The sequence below is a fragment of the Cynocephalus volans genome, chromosome 8 (assembly GCF_027409185.1).
Source record: "Cynocephalus volans isolate mCynVol1 chromosome 8, mCynVol1.pri, whole genome shotgun sequence".
NCBI lineage: Eukaryota > Metazoa > Chordata > Mammalia > Dermoptera > Cynocephalidae > Cynocephalus > Cynocephalus volans.
The window spans coordinates 14,918,444-14,935,318 of NC_084467.1; the positions used below are offsets into that span (position 1 = coordinate 14,918,444).

The 16,875-nt window shown below is 44.2% G+C and overlaps 1 protein-coding gene across 2 annotated transcripts in view; it reads right to left on the reverse strand.

Annotated features, from left to right (window-relative positions):
• The window catches only part of CAPZB (capping actin protein of muscle Z-line subunit beta), a 129,855-nt gene that overhangs the window by 32,798 nt on the left and 80,182 nt on the right, over positions 1 to 16,875 (reverse strand). For both annotated transcript variants that reach the window (XM_063104524.1, XM_063104523.1), the window contains exons 3-4: positions 13,390 to 13,511; positions 2,055 to 2,168 (exon numbers count right to left, since the gene is read on the reverse strand). In XM_063104524.1, coding sequence (XP_062960594.1) covers positions 2,055 to 2,168; positions 13,390 to 13,511 — 236 coding nt within the window. The remainder of the gene's footprint in view (positions 1 to 2,054; positions 2,169 to 13,389; positions 13,512 to 16,875) is intronic.

The following is a 16,875-nucleotide window of genomic DNA, read 5'->3' on the forward strand; positions in this document are numbered from 1 at the left end:
GGGTAAGTTACTTCACCTTTCTGAAGCTGCCAACTCACTTGTAAAAGGGGATAATCCTCTCTCACAGGGTTGTTCTGAAGACGGACTGAGACAGAGAGGTCCATGGGGCATGTTACACAGTCACTTATTAGTAACAGTTATCAGCACCACTGCTATTTCATTATCAATATTATTACTTCGATACAAAACTGATTCCATCTGGGCATTCATGTGAAATTGCTGGACTGGCTTCTTACCAAATGGCTACGTAAAAGACAATAAAAAACAACTATAAATATACCACAACAGAGCAATGAGCCAACTTTTTAGCATTGTTGGGGAAGCAATTATTCTACAATAGGGCAAAGTTTTAGCTGTAAGAACCTTTAAACACTGAAACATTTTAACTGTGAAAATCAACAATTTGTTGAAATTTCAGGCAAATGTGGATTCAAACCCTAGCTTTTCGCCTCCATGTCCTGTGGGCTTGTATGAGTAATTTAGCCTATTAGAACCTGTTTCTTCAAGTGTAAAAAAAGGGAACAAAACCATCTTCTCCCGAGGTTCTTATAAGGATTAATTAAAGCTAATGTATGTAGAATATTGGCATATAATAGACACTGAAGATAAAGCCATATTACACGGTGATGCTACTGAAATGTTCAGGGCTATTTTCACGGCTTTCTTAGAACTATGCTTTAGTACAAGTATTTCACTCATCTGCTTAAGCGCTGTGGGGTTTTTTTGTCTGTGTGTCAGAACGAGAAGTGTCACTTCTCCTCCTAAACCAGCCTTTTATTTTTGGCAGCTGGGTGGTACAGGGATCCAAACCCTTGACCTTGGTGTTATAACACTGCGCTCCAATCAACTGAGCAAACCAGCCAGCCCCCAAACCAGCATCTAAAAGAAATTCTTTATTAAATGTGTTACAGCAAAGTGCTATGAACTAGAAGACCACTCCAACTGTCTGCAAAGGGGAGACCTGCACCTCTTAGGCTTAAGTTCAACAGCACCAGCTTTCTGCCAATTGTTCAGATGCTTTGCTTCTTATTTCTATTTTCTTGCCTATATCTTAGACGACGGGTGGGCAAACTATACACTGAAATCCCATCCACTATACACTGAAATCCCATCCACCTCAAGGCTCAAGAGGTGAATTTTACATTTTTAAAGGGTTATATGAAGAAAAAAAAAAAAAGAAAGAAAGAAACAATGAATAACCTTTTGTTGTCTGCAAAGCCTAAAATGTTACTATCTGACCTTTACAGAAAAGAGTCTGCCGACTCCTAAATCACTGAATTAGTACTGCATATTTTACAGTTTTGTTATAATTTAAGTATAGAACTTAATTTAAAATGAGATTCTATTGATTATAAAAATTACTTCAGAGGATAACCTTCTCTGGAGCTTTTTCTTGTAAGACTGATCTATCAAGTGACCGCTCTTCTTGGTGGTATGGTGGTGGGAGCAGAAAAAAATCTAAACAGACCTAGGAAAAACACTTTGTTAAGGCAAAAGCTGTGGCCCCAAACAACTCAGGATTCAGCAAAACGTTGGTTTGGACGGAAGCTGCCAAGGTCCACTGTGTAAGGACCTGGACTCGTCCCTGTCCTGGAGGCAGGCACCCCTGAGCTCCAGGTCAGAACTGAGTGTGTGGTGCAGTAAAAACAGAGGGGCCTTTGGAGGGAGGTGGACCTCAGTTTCATTCCTGGCTCTGCCTCTTGTCTTGGGCAGACAGCTTACTCCTTCTGAGCCTTCATTTCTTCATCTGACAAATGGGGACTAACACAATTGTTGTGTTGGTGAAGCTTTGAGACGACGTGTATGAAGTATCCAGCACCATGTCTTACACAATGCAGGTGCTGCATGGCAGCATTCTGTGACCAACGCACCCCATAACTGACCCAGCTATCAAACTAGTGCTCCACACCCTGCTATGGGTGGTTCAGAATTTTAGTTAGTTAAATGAACTGGTAATAGATTCAAGGGAGACTCCTTGGCCTAGTCACATTCTCATTTAGGATTTACCTATCGAGATCACAAGAACTAAAGTATACAGACAGTAAGGAACTCACAGGTCTCGATACTGGTCAAAGGCATTGTTGGCTTCCACCTCCAGCTTTCTCAGCCGAGCAGACGGCATGGCCCCATCTTCCAAAGGAGGGTCATACTTGTTACTCCATGGTGACCTGAGGGAAGGAAGGAGAAGTAGGTAACACAAATCATTTCACGGTGATGTGGCCTGTGAGCAATGAGCCCGAGCTGTCCAAAATTTCAGAGGCAAAACCACTAGCTACAGCAAAGATCTTCTTAGGCCCTGGCAACAAACAGGGCTTTCTGGAGGTCTGCAGAGGAAGGACTCAGATGCAGACAGACTGGGGTATGTGCCCCGGGCTCCAGCTCTCTCCAGCAGTGCACTTTTGGCAAGTGTCTTAACTCCCTGAGCCTCACTATTTGCTACCCACAGGGCTGTTGCGGGGAGCAAAGGAGAAAAGTATATCAAGTGCCCAGACCAGAGGCTGACAGACAGCAAGTGTTCAAGAAATGTTAGTTCTTTCTTCCCCATTTTCTAAGTTTCCTCTGTGTTTACTATTGTATTGATCAATGGATGCCCCTCTCTCCTCCATGACTTGCTGGTGGCTCTAGATAAACTTTTACTCCAAAGAACTTCTGACACGGTAAGTAGTAAGAGAGCTGTGACTTACAGAGGCAGGCAATAGACAGCTCCACAGGAGGGAGACACTGAAGATTACACTAGAAAACCTGAGCGATCAAGTTCTCCACGTGAACAGAAGATACCTTTTCCAACATCCAAGGGCTAGGCACACATATAGACTGCTAAGTAATGAGAACCAGCCTCACTTTTTGCTGCCCAAAGACTTGCTGCACTTCTTAAACTGTGTTTTGCCACATCAGGAAGACATTTAATGACAGAGAACTGGAAAGGGGTTATAAGGAAAATCTCAATTCCTGCAGGTGAGGTTCAGAGGGCTGGGTATTCAAAGAAGTAAAATTTAAAGGTGAGAGAAAAATGAAAAGGAGAAAGAGAAGACAATATGGAATTAAGAAAAAGTCCTCTACACTCTTGGTGTAAACACCTTGATGTTTCCACTGGCGGAAACCCACAAAGCCTTTCCCCTGCTGACAACAAACCTCAAAAGAACCTTTCATTTGGGGATTGATGATATGAAAAAAAGGTATTATCACCATATCCTGAACCCCATCCAGTTTTAACGAATTCTGTGCACAGACGTCTTTCTTCTCGGAAACCAACGCCCCACCAGGCAACTAAGTCATGTCGAGTACGGATCCAGAGTTAGCTGCATGACCTCTCCCTCCAGCCACCGTCAGACAGCGGTCCTTGCTTTCTCAAAAGCTGGTCCACAAAAGGTAAGTAGGGGAACAGTTGCTGTGTTTGGTATCCCAATAGGGTTTCCAGGGAGCAGTTACTACTGACCACCCCAAAACAGAAGGAAACTTTGAAACCCTTCTTTCCAAACCGGCCATTTCCCCCACTCACCACAGTGCTGGTAGACACTCTTCAAGAATAGAGTGAGACATTCCCTGCAGCCAGCTCTTGTGGTCACACTGGGCCATGCACACACCACGGGAAAGAAACTCTGAACACGCTGGGACCCCAAGTGGCCTGGAACACAGGTGTGGCTGCAAACACCGGGAGCCACCCTGTTCTCCCCAGAGGCCTGTCCCTTCCTGAGCATGTGGGGACTGCCCTGCCAGTTCTCAGACTTAGTCCTGGTCATCCCTCTGAAGCAGCCTGCCCGATAGAACTTTCTGCAGTGATGGAAAGCAGCGTGTGGCTACTGAGTACCTGAAACGTGGTGAGTATAACTGGGGGACTAAATTTTCCATTTTATTTAATTTGAATTAATTCTCTTATTTTTTATTTTATTTTTTATTTTTTTATTATGAATGTTGCTGTGAATCTAGGTGCATGTTTCTGTATGGACATATGTTTCATTGCTATTTATTTTATTATTATTATTATTTTTTAAATTTTATTTTGTTGATATACAATGTGGTTGATTATTGTGGCCCATTACCAAAATCTCCCTTCCTCCTCCCTCTCCTCCCTTCCCCGCAACAATGTCCTTTCTGTTTGCTTGTCCTATCAACTTCAAGGAATTGTAGTTGTTATGTCTTCTTCCCCTCCCCGTTTTTTTTTTTTTTTGTGTGTGTGTGGGTGAATTTATTTATTTTTAGCTCCCACCAAGAAGTGAGAACATGTGGTATTTCTCTTTCTGTGCCTGACTTGTTTCACTTAATATAATTCTCTCAAGGTCCATCCATGTTGTTGCAAATGGCAGTATTTCATTCGTTTTTGTAGCTGAGTAGTATTCCATTGTGTAGATATACCAGATTTTCTGTATCCATTCATCCGATGATGGACATTTGGGCTGGCTCCAACTCTTGGCTATTGTAAAGAGTGCTGCGATAAACATTGGGGAACAGGTATACCTTCGACTTGATGATTTCCATTCCTCTGGGTATATTCCCAGCAGTGGGATCGCTGGGTCATATGGTAGATCTATCTGCAATTGTTTGAGGAAACTCCATACCATTTTCTATAGAGGCTGCACCATTTTGCAGTCCCACCAACAATGTATGAGAGGTTCCTTTTTCTCTGCAACCTCGCCAGCATTTATCGTTCAGAGTCTTTTAGATTTTAGCCATCCTAACTGGGGTGAGATGGTATCTCAGTGTAGTTTTGATTTGCATTTCCCGGATGATGAGTGATGTTGAGCATTTTTTCATGTCTGTTGGCCATTTGTATATCTTCCTTAGAGAAATGCCTACTTAGCTCTTTTGCCCATTTTTTAATTGGGTTGCTTGTTTTTTTCTTGTAAAGTTGTTTGAGTTCCTTGTATATTCTGGATATTAATCCTTTGTTAGAAGTATATTTTGCAAATATTCTCTCCCACTCTGTTGGTTGTCTTTTAACTCTGTTAATTGTTTCTCTTGCTGTGCAGAAGCTCTTTAGTTTGATATAATCCCATTTGCTTATTTTTCCTTTGGTTACCCGTGCTTTTGGGGTCGTATTCATGAAGTCTGTGTCCAGTCCTATTTCCTGAAGTGTTTTGCCTATGTTTTCTTTAAGAAGTTTTATTGTTTCAGGGTGTATATTTAATTCTTTAATCTGTTTTGAGTTGACTTTAGTGTATGGGGAAAGGTATGGGTCTAGTTTCATTCTCCTGTGTATGGATATCCAGTTATCCCAGCACCATTTGCTGAAGAGGCAGTCTCTTCCCCAGTGTATAGGCTTGGTGCCTTTGTCAAAGATCAGATGGCTGTAGGTGTGTGGGTTGATTTCTGGATTCTCTATTCTATTCCATTGATCAGTGTGTCTGTTTTTATGCCAGTACCATACTGTTTTGGTTATTATAGCTTTGTAATATAGTTTAAAGTCAGGTAGTGTTATGCCTCCAGCTTTATTTTTTTTGCTCAGCATTGCTTTGGCTATGCGTGGTCTTTTGTCATTCCATATAAATGTCTGGATAGTTCTTTCCATTTCTGAGAAAAATGTCATTGGAATTTTGATGGGGATTGCATTAAATTTGTATATCACTTTGGGTAGTATGGACATTTTCACTATGTTGATTCTTCCAATCCAAGAGCATGGGATATCTTTCCATCTTCTTGTATCCTCTCTAATTTCTCTCAGCAGTGGTTTGTAGTTCTCATTATTGAGATTTTTCACCTCCTTGGTTAACTTAATTCCTAAGTATTTTATTTTTTTGGTGGCTTTTGTCAATGGGCAGGCTTTCTTGATTTTTCTTTCTGCATGTTCACTATTGGAGAATAGAAATGCTACTGATTTTTGTGTGTTGAATTGTATCCTGCTACTGTGCTGAAATCATTTATCAACTCCAAGAGTTTTTTTGTAGAGGCTTTAGGCTGTTCGATATATCGGATCATGTCATCTGCAAACAGGGACAGTTTGACTTCATCTTTTCCAATCTGTATGCCCTTTATTTCCTTCTCTTCTCTGATTGCTCTGGCTAGTACTTCCAACACTATGTGGAATAGGAGTGGTGAGAGTGGGCATCCTTGTCTAGTTCCTGTTCTTAAAGGAAAAGCTTTCAGCTTTTCCCCATTCAGGAAGATATTGGCAGTGGGTTTATCATATATGGCTTTAATTATGCAGAGATACTTTCCATCTATACCTAACTTATAGAGGGTCTTTGTCATGAATGAGTGTTGAATTTCATCAAATGCTTTTTCAGCATCTATGGAGATGATCATATGGTCCTTGTGTTTGATTTTACTAATATGGTGTATCACATTTATTGATTTGCATATACTGAACCAGCCTTGCATCCCTGGGATGAATCCCACTTGATCATGGTGAATAATTTTACGTATGTGTTGCTGTATTCTGTTTGCTAGTATTTTAGTGAGGATTTTTGCATCTATATTCATCAAGGATATCGGCCTGTAGTTTTCTTTTTGGGTTATATCTTTACCTGGTTTTGGTATCAGGATGATGTTTGCTTCACAGAATGAGTTTGGGAGATTTGCGTCTGTTTCAATCTTTTGGAATCGTTTGTAAAGAATCGGTGTCAATTCCTCTTTGAATGTTTGGTAAAATTCTGCTGTGAATCCATCTGGTCCTGGGCTTTTCTTTGTTGGGAGCTTTCTGATAACAGCTTCAATTTTCAAATTTGTTGGCATATAGTTGTTTATAGTAGTCTCGAATGATTCCTTGTATTTCAGATGAATCAGTTGAAATATCGCCTTTTTCATTTCTAATTTTTGTTATTTGAATCTTCTCTCTTCTTCTTTTTGTTAGCCATGCTAATGGTTTGTCAATTTTATTTATCTTTTCAAAAAACCAACTTTTTGATTCATTGATCTTTTGTATTGTTTTTTGGGTTTCAATTTCATTCAGTTCTGCTCTGATCTTAATGATTTCTTTCCATCTGCTAACTTTAGGTTTGGACTGTTCTTGCTTTTCTAGTTCTTTAAGGTGAAATGTTAGGTTGTTCACTTGCCATATTTCCATTCTTCTGAGGTGAGCATTCAATGCAATAAATTTCCCCCTTAATATTGCTTTTGCAGTATCCCACAGGTTTTGGTATGATGTATCATTATTTTCATTAGTTTCAATAAATTTTTTAATTTCCTGCTTGATTTCTTCTTGGACCCATATGTCATTAAGTAGAATGCTGTTTAATTTCCATGTGTTTGTATAGTTTCCAGAATTTCGTTTATTATTGATTTCTAGTTTTAATCCATTGTAGTCTGAGAAACTATATGGGATAATTCCATTTTTTTTGAATTTGTTGAGACTTGATTTGTGACCTAATATGTGATCTATCCTGGAGAATGATCCATGTGCTGATGAGAAGAATGAATATTCTGAGGTTGCTGGATGGAATGTTCTGTAGATATCTCCCAAGTCCAAATGGTCTAGAGTATTGTTTAGAACTTGTGTTTCTTTGCTGATTCTTTGCCTAGATGATCTGTCCAATATTGACAGTGGGGTGTTCAGGTCCCCTGCTATTATGGTATTAGTGTCTATTTCCTTCTTTAGGTCTAATAGAGTTTGTTTTATAAATCCGGCTGCTCCAACACTGGGTGCGTACATATTTATGATTGTTATGTCTTCTTGATGGATCAGTCCTTTTATCATTACGTAGTATCCCTCATTGTCTCTTTTTATGGTTTTTAGTTTAAAGTCTATTTTGTCAGATATAAGAATAGCTACTCCAGCTCGTTCTTTTCTGTTTGCATGGTAAATCTTTTTCCATTCTTTCACTCTTAGTCTATGTGAGTCTTTATGGGTGAGGTGGGTCTCTTGAAGGCAGCATATAGTTGGGTCCTCCTTTTAAATCCAGTCAGCCAGTCTGTGTCTTTTGATTGGGGAATTTAAGCCTTTTACATTAAGAGTTGTTATTGAAAAGTGTTGATTTATTCCTAGCATTTTATTGATTATTGTTTGGTTGTCTTAGGTGTCTTTTGTTCCTTGCTTTCTGATTTACTGTTTGGTTTCTGTGTTTGTTGGTTCCTTAGGTTGTAGATAGCCTTTTTGTTTGTTTGTTTTCTCTTCATGAATGCCATTTTTATTATACTAGTTGGTTTTGATTTTTCTTGGGTTTTTATGGCAGTGGTAGTTATTTTTCAGGAACCAAACCCAGAACTCCCTTGAGAATTTCTTGTAGGGGTGGTCGTGTGGTAGTGAACTCCCGCAGTTTTTGTTTGTCTAGAAATATACTATTTGCCCTTCATTTTGGAAGGATAGCCTTGCAGGGTAGAGTATTCTTGGCTGACAATCTCTGTCTTTTAGTATTTTGAATATATCATCCTATTTCTTTCTGGCTTTTAGGGTTTGTGATGAAAAGTCTGATGTTAGCCTGATTTGGGCTCCCTTATAGGTGATTTGATGCTTCTCTGTTGCAGCTTTTAAGATTCTCTCTTTGTCTTTGAGTTTTGCCAATGTGACTATAATGTGTCTTGGAGAAGACCTTTATGGGTTGAATACGTTTGGAGGTCGCTGAGCTTCCTGGATCTGAAGATCTGTGATTTTTCCTATACCTGGGAAGTTTTCTGCCACTATTTTGTTGAATATGTTTTCAATGCAATCTCCATTTTCCTCCCCTTCTGGAATACCCATGACTTGGATATTTGAGCGTGCTTAAGAGGTTGTCTGATATCTCTCTCAGATTTTCTTCAATGCCTTTGATTCTTTTTTCTTTTCTTTTTTTTGTTTGCTTGTGTTATTTCAAACAGCCCATCTTCAAGTTCAGAGGTTCTCTCTTCAACTTCCGCAAGCCTGCTGGTTAAACTCTGTTATGTTTTTTATTTCGCTGAATAACTTCTTCAGTTTGGCAAGTTCTGCTACATTTTTCTTCAGGACATTGATTTCCTTGTACATTTCCTCTTTCAGGTCCTGTATACTTTTCCTTGTTTCATCATGATGTCTAGCTGAGTTTTCTTGTATCTCATTCAGTTTCCTTAGAATTATCACTCGAAATTCCTTGTCAGTCATTTCAAGGGCTTCTTGTTCTATAGGATCTAGAGCTTGAGCGTTATTATCCTTTGGTGGTATACTTTCTTGATTTTTTTGTATTTCTGGTATCTTTTTTTTGATGTTTATTCATTGTGGCAGGGGGTTTCACAGTCCACAGGTTTGACACTATTGACTGACTAAGATGTTGCTGTGGTTGCCAATGTGGTATGGCTACCTCAGTGACTGCTCAGTTGGCCACTAGTGCCTTGCGTGTGTGGTTGCTTCAGGTCTTGGGCCTCTCTGGGGAGCCACCTCTCTGGTCAGCTTCGACTCTGCCAGGCTGCTGGATCATGGGGCAGTACTGCAGGGTGTGTGGTCCCTGCTGAGCTTTTACCTCCCATGCTGGACTTCTCCCTGTTCCGTGCACTCTGGCCCAGGTTGCTGGGATGCACCAAGGCACTGCAGAGCGTGTGGTCTCTGCAGAGCCTCCCCTTCCCCTGCAGGATGTCTCCCTGCTCTGTGCGCGCTAGGCTGGGCTTGGGATGGAGCCGGGTGGCAGCTGTGAAGCCTACTTGCTGTTGGATCGCAAGGTGGTGGCTCCCCCACAGGGTGTGTGGACTCTACGGAGCTTCTATCTCCCTTGCTGGACGACTCTGTGCTCCATATGCATTGGGCCGGGCTGCTGGATTGCGCAGTAGCAGTGTGGTCACTGTGGAGTTCCTGCCTCCCCTGCCGGATGCCTCCCTGCTCCGAGCGCACTAGGCCAGGCTGGGAATGGAGCCGGGTGCCTGTGGTGAAGCCTACCTGCTGGATCACGCAGTGGTGGCCCCACAGGGTGTGTGGTTTCTGCAGAGACTCCGCCTCCCTTGCCAGACGTCTCCCCACTCTATGCGTACTGGGCTGGGCTGGGAATGGAGCCGGGTGGTGGCGGTGAAGCCTATCTGCCAGATAGTGCAACAGCGGCCCCACAGGGCATGTGGTCTCCGCGGAGCTTCTGTCTCCCCCGCTGGACATCTCCCCATTCCATATGCACTTGATGTTATGTTTTTATAGTTTAAATCGGTTGATTTGTGGGAGAGAGTGACGCTAGGGACTGTCTATTCCGCCATCTTGACTGGAAGTCCTAATTTGAATTAATTCAAATTTAGATAGCCAACTCTACAACCTCACCTCCAAGAGGGCAAGAGCCTTTTCTGTCTTGTTCGCTACTGGTTGCTCAGCACCTGGAACAGTGCCTGCACTCAACCATGTACTCATTTAAAAAATTGTAGTTCAAAGAATGAATAAATTCTTGCATTCTGTCCCCCCCAAAGCAGAAGTCCCTCCTCCTGCCCCTCACTGCCATACAAATGTCAGTCCTTACACCTGTAATATTCTCACCCTTCCCTTCCCCTGGACAGCACGAAGCCTTTGAGAGAAGAGAACCTGTGCTGTTCCCTCCTACCCCCTAGTGCCCAGCACAGAGTAAGTGTTCAGCAGATGCTGTTGATGGACTGAGACCGTATAGCTTGGGATGAGGAGATAAGGCCCCAGAGGAATTCTGCTGGTAGTCCTCCAAACCAACAGACATGGAGCAAGTTTGGTTTTTTCTGCTGAGGGACACCTAAGCATTAAAAAAAAAACAAAACAAAAAAACCAAACAGTATATGCGTGTATTGAAACAACACACTGTACCAAACTGTGTACAAGTAAATGTTTAAAAAACCCAAGAAACCAAAAAAATCCAAAACCACAATGAAGGGTTCTCACCAGACCTCAGAGACAAAGGCACAGTTGAAGGGTGCTGTCACTACCACCGTTCATCTGTAAACAAGGTCTGGTTCCTCCACTCGCCAAGGGGAATGGACAAGAGCCTGAGAGTGTGGACGTGCGTTCCCTTTGGCACACGCATAAGCTGACGTTGTCCACATTTAAGACCATTGCCTTCCTGCAGGCCTTGCAGACCCAACCCAACCGGCTTTCATTTAAAGGCAACCTGATTAGACACAAGAGCCCATCTCAGACTGGGGGCCTGGAATTTTCAAGAAGCCTGTAACTCACATTTCTCCTGGCTCACAGACAACAACATTTCAAGCTGTTAGTCCTGGAGCCGGGGTAATTGTAGCTGGGGGAAAAATCATAACATTACCCAGCATATTCTTAGTGGAAGGGGCACTCAGAACACATTTAAGAGCTTAAATGGAGGCCATTTGAAAAAAGACAGATGGACAGAAACGCTTAGATTTCAAAAGTCAGGCCTTTCATTTCCCTCCGAGAAGGCTTTTTGTCTCAGCTAACAGGTTTCAAACAGTGCTGCTGGCAACGGTCACGCCATAAGGATCTTATTTAAGCAAACGATCAAGCACAGTTAGGATGGAAATGTGTGGAGAAAATCAGAAGACCTTGAAGTTTCATTTCGAGGAGGGAAGAAAGGAAAGGCAGGAGCTCTGCCCTGACACCCCAGGCTCCCCTCTGAAGGCCTGAGAAGCCCCAGAGCCCTCTGTGGTGCCGGGAACGCAGGCGGGGCTGGCAGGGCAGCCTGGAGGGGCTGGAGGTACCATGTCCCTGAGGGCCTGGCCTGCGCATGGACATGGACGCTGATCCACCCTTCCACTGGCTCCCCAGAACAGCTGCTGTACACAGCAAGCTGGAGTTTTCAGGGAGAAAGAAGAAACAGTGTACAATAATGACGTTAAGTAAGAGCGGCTGAAGGACCATTTCTTCCAGGAAGTCTTCCCTGAACCCCACGCCTGGCGAGGACGCTTCCCCATGGCGATGTGCTCCCTGGCCTGTCAGACCACTTACCACCTTCACCGTACTTCTCTTTCCAAGGCTCCAAAGGAGGCTTGTGCCTGGACACCACACCCACAACCAGCCAAGGGGCGTGCAGAATGGGCCCTTCAGGGTTGAATTTGACCTATGTCAAGGCTGTTTCAAACCTCTACACTGGGACACTTGTGGTCCTGTCTCCAGCCCAGACCTCTCTCCTGGAACTCCAGGCCGTACATCTGCAGCCTACCTGACATCTCCACTTCGATCCAATGGGCGTCTCAAGCTTAAAGTGTCCCCAGACCAACTCCTCCCAGTCTTCCTCACCTCAATCAACAGCAGCTCCTACCCTCCAGCTGCTCAGGCCCAAGGGTGCTGTGACCACCCTTCGCACCCGTCCTCTTCCACACCCCCCGCCTACAGATGCTGCGGGCTGTCCCTTTAAAACTCACATCAACTCTCACACCTTCCCACCATTTCTCCTCTAGTCACTGGCCTCGATTAGGCTAAAAGATATTCTCTACCTAACTTCCATTTGAAGCTAGGAATGAGACAGTGTTATAAAATAGTTATTTAGTCTCTTAAAAAGTCAGTTCTAGGGCCAGCCCGTGACTCACTCGGGAGACTGTGGTGCTGATAACACCAAGGCCATAGGTTCAGATCCCTACACAGGGATGGCCGGTTAGCTCACTGGGTGAGCGTGGTGCTGACAACACCAAGTCAAGGGTTAAGATCCCCTTACTGGTCATCTTTAAAAAGGAAAAAAAAAAAAAAAAAAAAAAGTCAGTTCTAGGGATCTGTGCTGGTTTGGAGCCCACGTTGGCTGACTCCTAATTTTTCCTGCTTCTCTTTTTCAGATGCCTTGCCTCCTCACTCCAAAGACAGCATTAGTCTGAAGCTTCAAAATGCCTGGGTCCTGTGGCCTCCAAATGAGCCTAAAGCTGACTATGTTCCTCCACCATTCTCCAAGGCAGCAACTACAGCAATCCATCATGGAAATACTGGACTGGTTTGGCGTTCACACACTTTTTAAAATATATATAACTCCTATGCACCCTCAAAAACCTAGCTCAGACATCACCTCCTTCAGGAAGTCCTCCTGGAGTTGACATGGCCTCTTCTGTGCTACCCCCATACCCCAAGCACGCTTTGCACTGGCTGCATGAATGTGTCTTCTATTTGAGACCAGGTAAGCAGTCACCTAGGGCAAGGACTAATGTCATCTTAGTTATTTACAGCCCTCAGCACAGTGATGGAAAGAAAGGTGAGCTGCATATGTGACAGTGCTGCATTCAAGCATCCCTTAACCACAGAGACCCTCCCTGCCCTCACGTTCCCCATTATATGCACACCCTGTACCCTGCCCTTTGCAGGACTTAATGCGATTGTAATGGGACAGTTGTTTTTGATAACAATATCCCTATCCCTTTAGACTATAAGATCCATGAGGGCAGGGGCCTTCTGTTCCCTGCTGCATCTCCAATGCTTACAGAGGCACCCCACAAACATCTGCTGGGTGCTTGGATGAACAGACGGGAAGAGGACAGGAAAGGGGAGGAAAAGGCAGGAAAGAAGAGGAAGGCAGAAGAGGTAACGGGCTGCCAGCTTGTCAAAATCCAGTGGTCTGCAGCAGGCAGTATGGCTGGCCCAGGCACGGCTGGCATGCCTGCCTCATTCCTGGGGCATGAGCTCACCTATAGGAGTCCCCGTCTCTGTTGTAGTCACACAAAAGGTAATCCTTTCCCACCACTTTGTCTCTGGCAATTTTCAATGGCTGGTCAACAGAAGACAGGAGATCTTCACATAGACTGGGGACCTGACAGAAAAAAAGGGAAAAGGTAGAAACAGTGGTTAAAATAACACACCGAATTCAGGTTGACTAATGATAACTGTAGCTGTACTATGGTCAGTATATTTAACATCTGGCCCTTGGTATCCCGCCAACATTATGGGCCTGTTCTTTTCTTTTTCACATGTGTCTGACACCAACTGTGTCCCTCTATAAAGAAACCTGTTCTTAAATTACAGTGGAGCATGATTTCCAACACAGTCTTCCTTCCAAAAACCGTGTGCAGCTTTAATTACCTGGTTGCCAGGGTGGTCTAATAAATTTAAGTATGTATATGCTTGGTATTGGTCTCTGGTGGGCAAAGCACATGCTGAAGTCCTGAGAAGAAGGTAAACATTTCAAATACACAGGAATCCAAAGAACTTGGAGAAGAATAACCCGTCCATGCTGGAAAATTCCCACAGGTTCCCACGCTGGGTGGAGTTTCAAATACGTTCCAGGCCCCTGGCCAAGCATTACTAGGTCACCTCGTGGAGGCAACCCTACCTGTTGCAAAGGGAGCTTCATACGGGCTTACCACCACATACAGGCCCTGGTGGCCCACCCGGGGGCTGCCTCACCTAGAAGGATGGCCCTGTGTTCAGGGCAGGAAGGACTGACTCTCAGGGCAAATGCTGCACATTTTGACACATGGTCCTGCTAGTAACTGGGCTACTGGCTGCCTCCTCCCAACTCAAACATTAATTTCCACCAAAATATTCTGGAAAGCAACAGCATCACTTTCAGAAATGGATTCCTTCAGGCTTGAGTCACTTCCATACTATATTTTCAATGTGCTGACTTATTTGTTTCATGGGTCTGGGTTTCTGGGGGCCCCACCATATCATTTACCAGGCCACTGGCTGCCAACTGCACCAATAACCCTTCCCAATGGAAAAGTTAAACCATGTGGCAAAGACAACCAGCAGAACCGCTCAGCAGAGGGCTGACAGCTATAGCGGTTCCTGCGATCCTCCAGGAGGCCCTCACCAGAATCGAAAGACAAGATCAGGGAACACCACCACCAGAGACCACCCTCCCTCCTTGGGCTTCTCAGGGCCCCTCTGCTGACCCCCAGGGTGCTCTGGAACTCAGCTTGTAAAGCGCTGTCCGGCACAACTAAAGGATGGTAGCCCCGTCCTCTAATTCACATAAATTCTAGCCTCAGCGAGATGATTGGCTTCTTGCACAGGGAGCAGCACTCTAAAAGATGCACACACCAACCCTTGGGTACAACATGTTTGTTTTTTGAATGTCTCTCCATGCAACAGGTGCCTGTGTACCTGCCCTCCCCCAAACAAAAACGGGTGGTTTTCAAAGTTAGTTTTGGTGATAACATCAACCCCCCTCTCAGTTCCAAGTGCCTGCCACATACCATGCACTACGCTATGCCCTTACATAAAGCATACTGTTTACATGAAAGCTCACAATCTATACCCTGTCAAGTAGGTATATACTGTACCCATTTTACAGATTAGAGTGGAGGCCCAGAGTCATTAAGTTGTCTGAGGGCCACACAAGAAGTGAGCAGTGGAGACAGAAATCAAAACCAGGGCTAGATGACTCCAGAGACCCTGCTCCTCCCACTCTGGAACTCTGGTTTAATATACAGATAAGGGAAGGACAGTGCATGCCAAAGGCACACTCTGGTGGCAACTAACCCCCTCCCGTCCCCACCCTGCTCAGCTTTGGCCACAGAGCCCTTCACCTGGTATGAAGTCGTGGCGGGGAAAGGAGGGCCTCATAGCTCCCACCTAAGGCAGCTGGGATCTCGAGGTGGTCTTGCTGTGAGGTTGCAGGTCCAGTGTAATGACACTGGACACCCAGGTATGTGCCCATCACAGCACAGCCTGGTTCTAAGCATCTCCATTTATACTGCTGGGCTGCTGCCCTGGCTTACTTGTTGGGCCCCCACTTTTGCCCTGGAACCCCACTCCATCTGGCTGGAGTCCTGACACTATCAACCTAATTTATCCTGGATTACAGTAGGGACTAAGCAAATAGGTTCTGAAGTTAGACTTCTGGCCCCACTACTTACAAGTGGCCTTATAGCCTTGGGCAAGTCACGTCACTTGGTTTCCTCACCTGTAAAGTGGAGATAGTAAAAGCAATCCATTCGGGTACTGATCCCCACGTGATTTTGAGGATCACATGAGATAGTGCATTCAGTATTCAGGATAGCGCCCAGCACAGAGAAATGCATGTGCGTTTGTAAGTACCTGACATGCTCATATTCCAGCTCTCCTCCTTCAGACTAATTACCATCTCTAGTCTAGTATTCTCCGATGGCCTCACCAGCCTAGATCGCACCTGAATTCACTATGCTGCTTTGGGCACCGGACACAAATGGGCCCTTGAGAACCCAGTTCTTCTTAACCCCAGTTCTGCCTGGAGCCAGCTGTTTCCCCTTTCCCACCAGTCCAGCTGCCTGCAGCTAGGTCCCCCAACACAGGACAGCTTATGAAATGGTGGGGTCTGGTCTAAAAGAGGCTTGACTTCACTCCTACCCAAGAGGCTAATCCACAGATCAAAACCATTTCAATAGTTTCTTCCTAGCACATTCACTAACTGGAATTATTTGTTCACAGATCTGTCATCTGTTCCCCTCACTAGAATGTAAACTTTACCATGTAAAGAATGTAAACTTTCAGTCTTGCTTACTGCTGCTATATGCCCAATGCTTACGGTAGTGCCTGACACACAGCAAACGCTTAATGTCCTGGGGGGGAGGAAGGAGAGGAGAGGAGTTTTACAACACAGAGCCCCCCCAACTCCAATCCACTTCATTTTTAAATTTATAAACTAGTATGCAATAAGAATCTTTACCAAAAGAGTTTGTTGTCAAGAACTAAATTCTGATGGATGCCAACGACCAATTTCACTTGTGGTTCCAACCAGGCATCCTACCATGATGTGGTGAGAAAGCACCAACTAAAGAAAACTGGAGCCTTAATTAAAGCCCTGGCATTTTTATTAATATATGATAGTGAGGAGCCACAGCAATGGTGGCAAGACTGAGAATTAAGAGACCTGGATTCTAGCCTCTGCTCTAAACTAGCCACGCAAGTTGGGGCAAAGCCCCAGGCTGCTCATTTGTCAGAAACAGTAGGTGACCTACATCAGATAAAGACCACCCTTGAACTTCTGTGCCTGGACTTTTGAATGTCCACAGCCAGGTTCAGAAAAACATATATTTAAACTGAAACTCAAAAAATTGTGGCAGCACACAGAAAAAACAGGGAACTCATGCAAGGTGTATGATTTGCCCTGCTGTGAAAGGCATCTGGGATTTGCTATGGCTGACTGATTCTCCACCCAAGCAGGTACAATTTTGGCCTTCTATTAAGCTCTC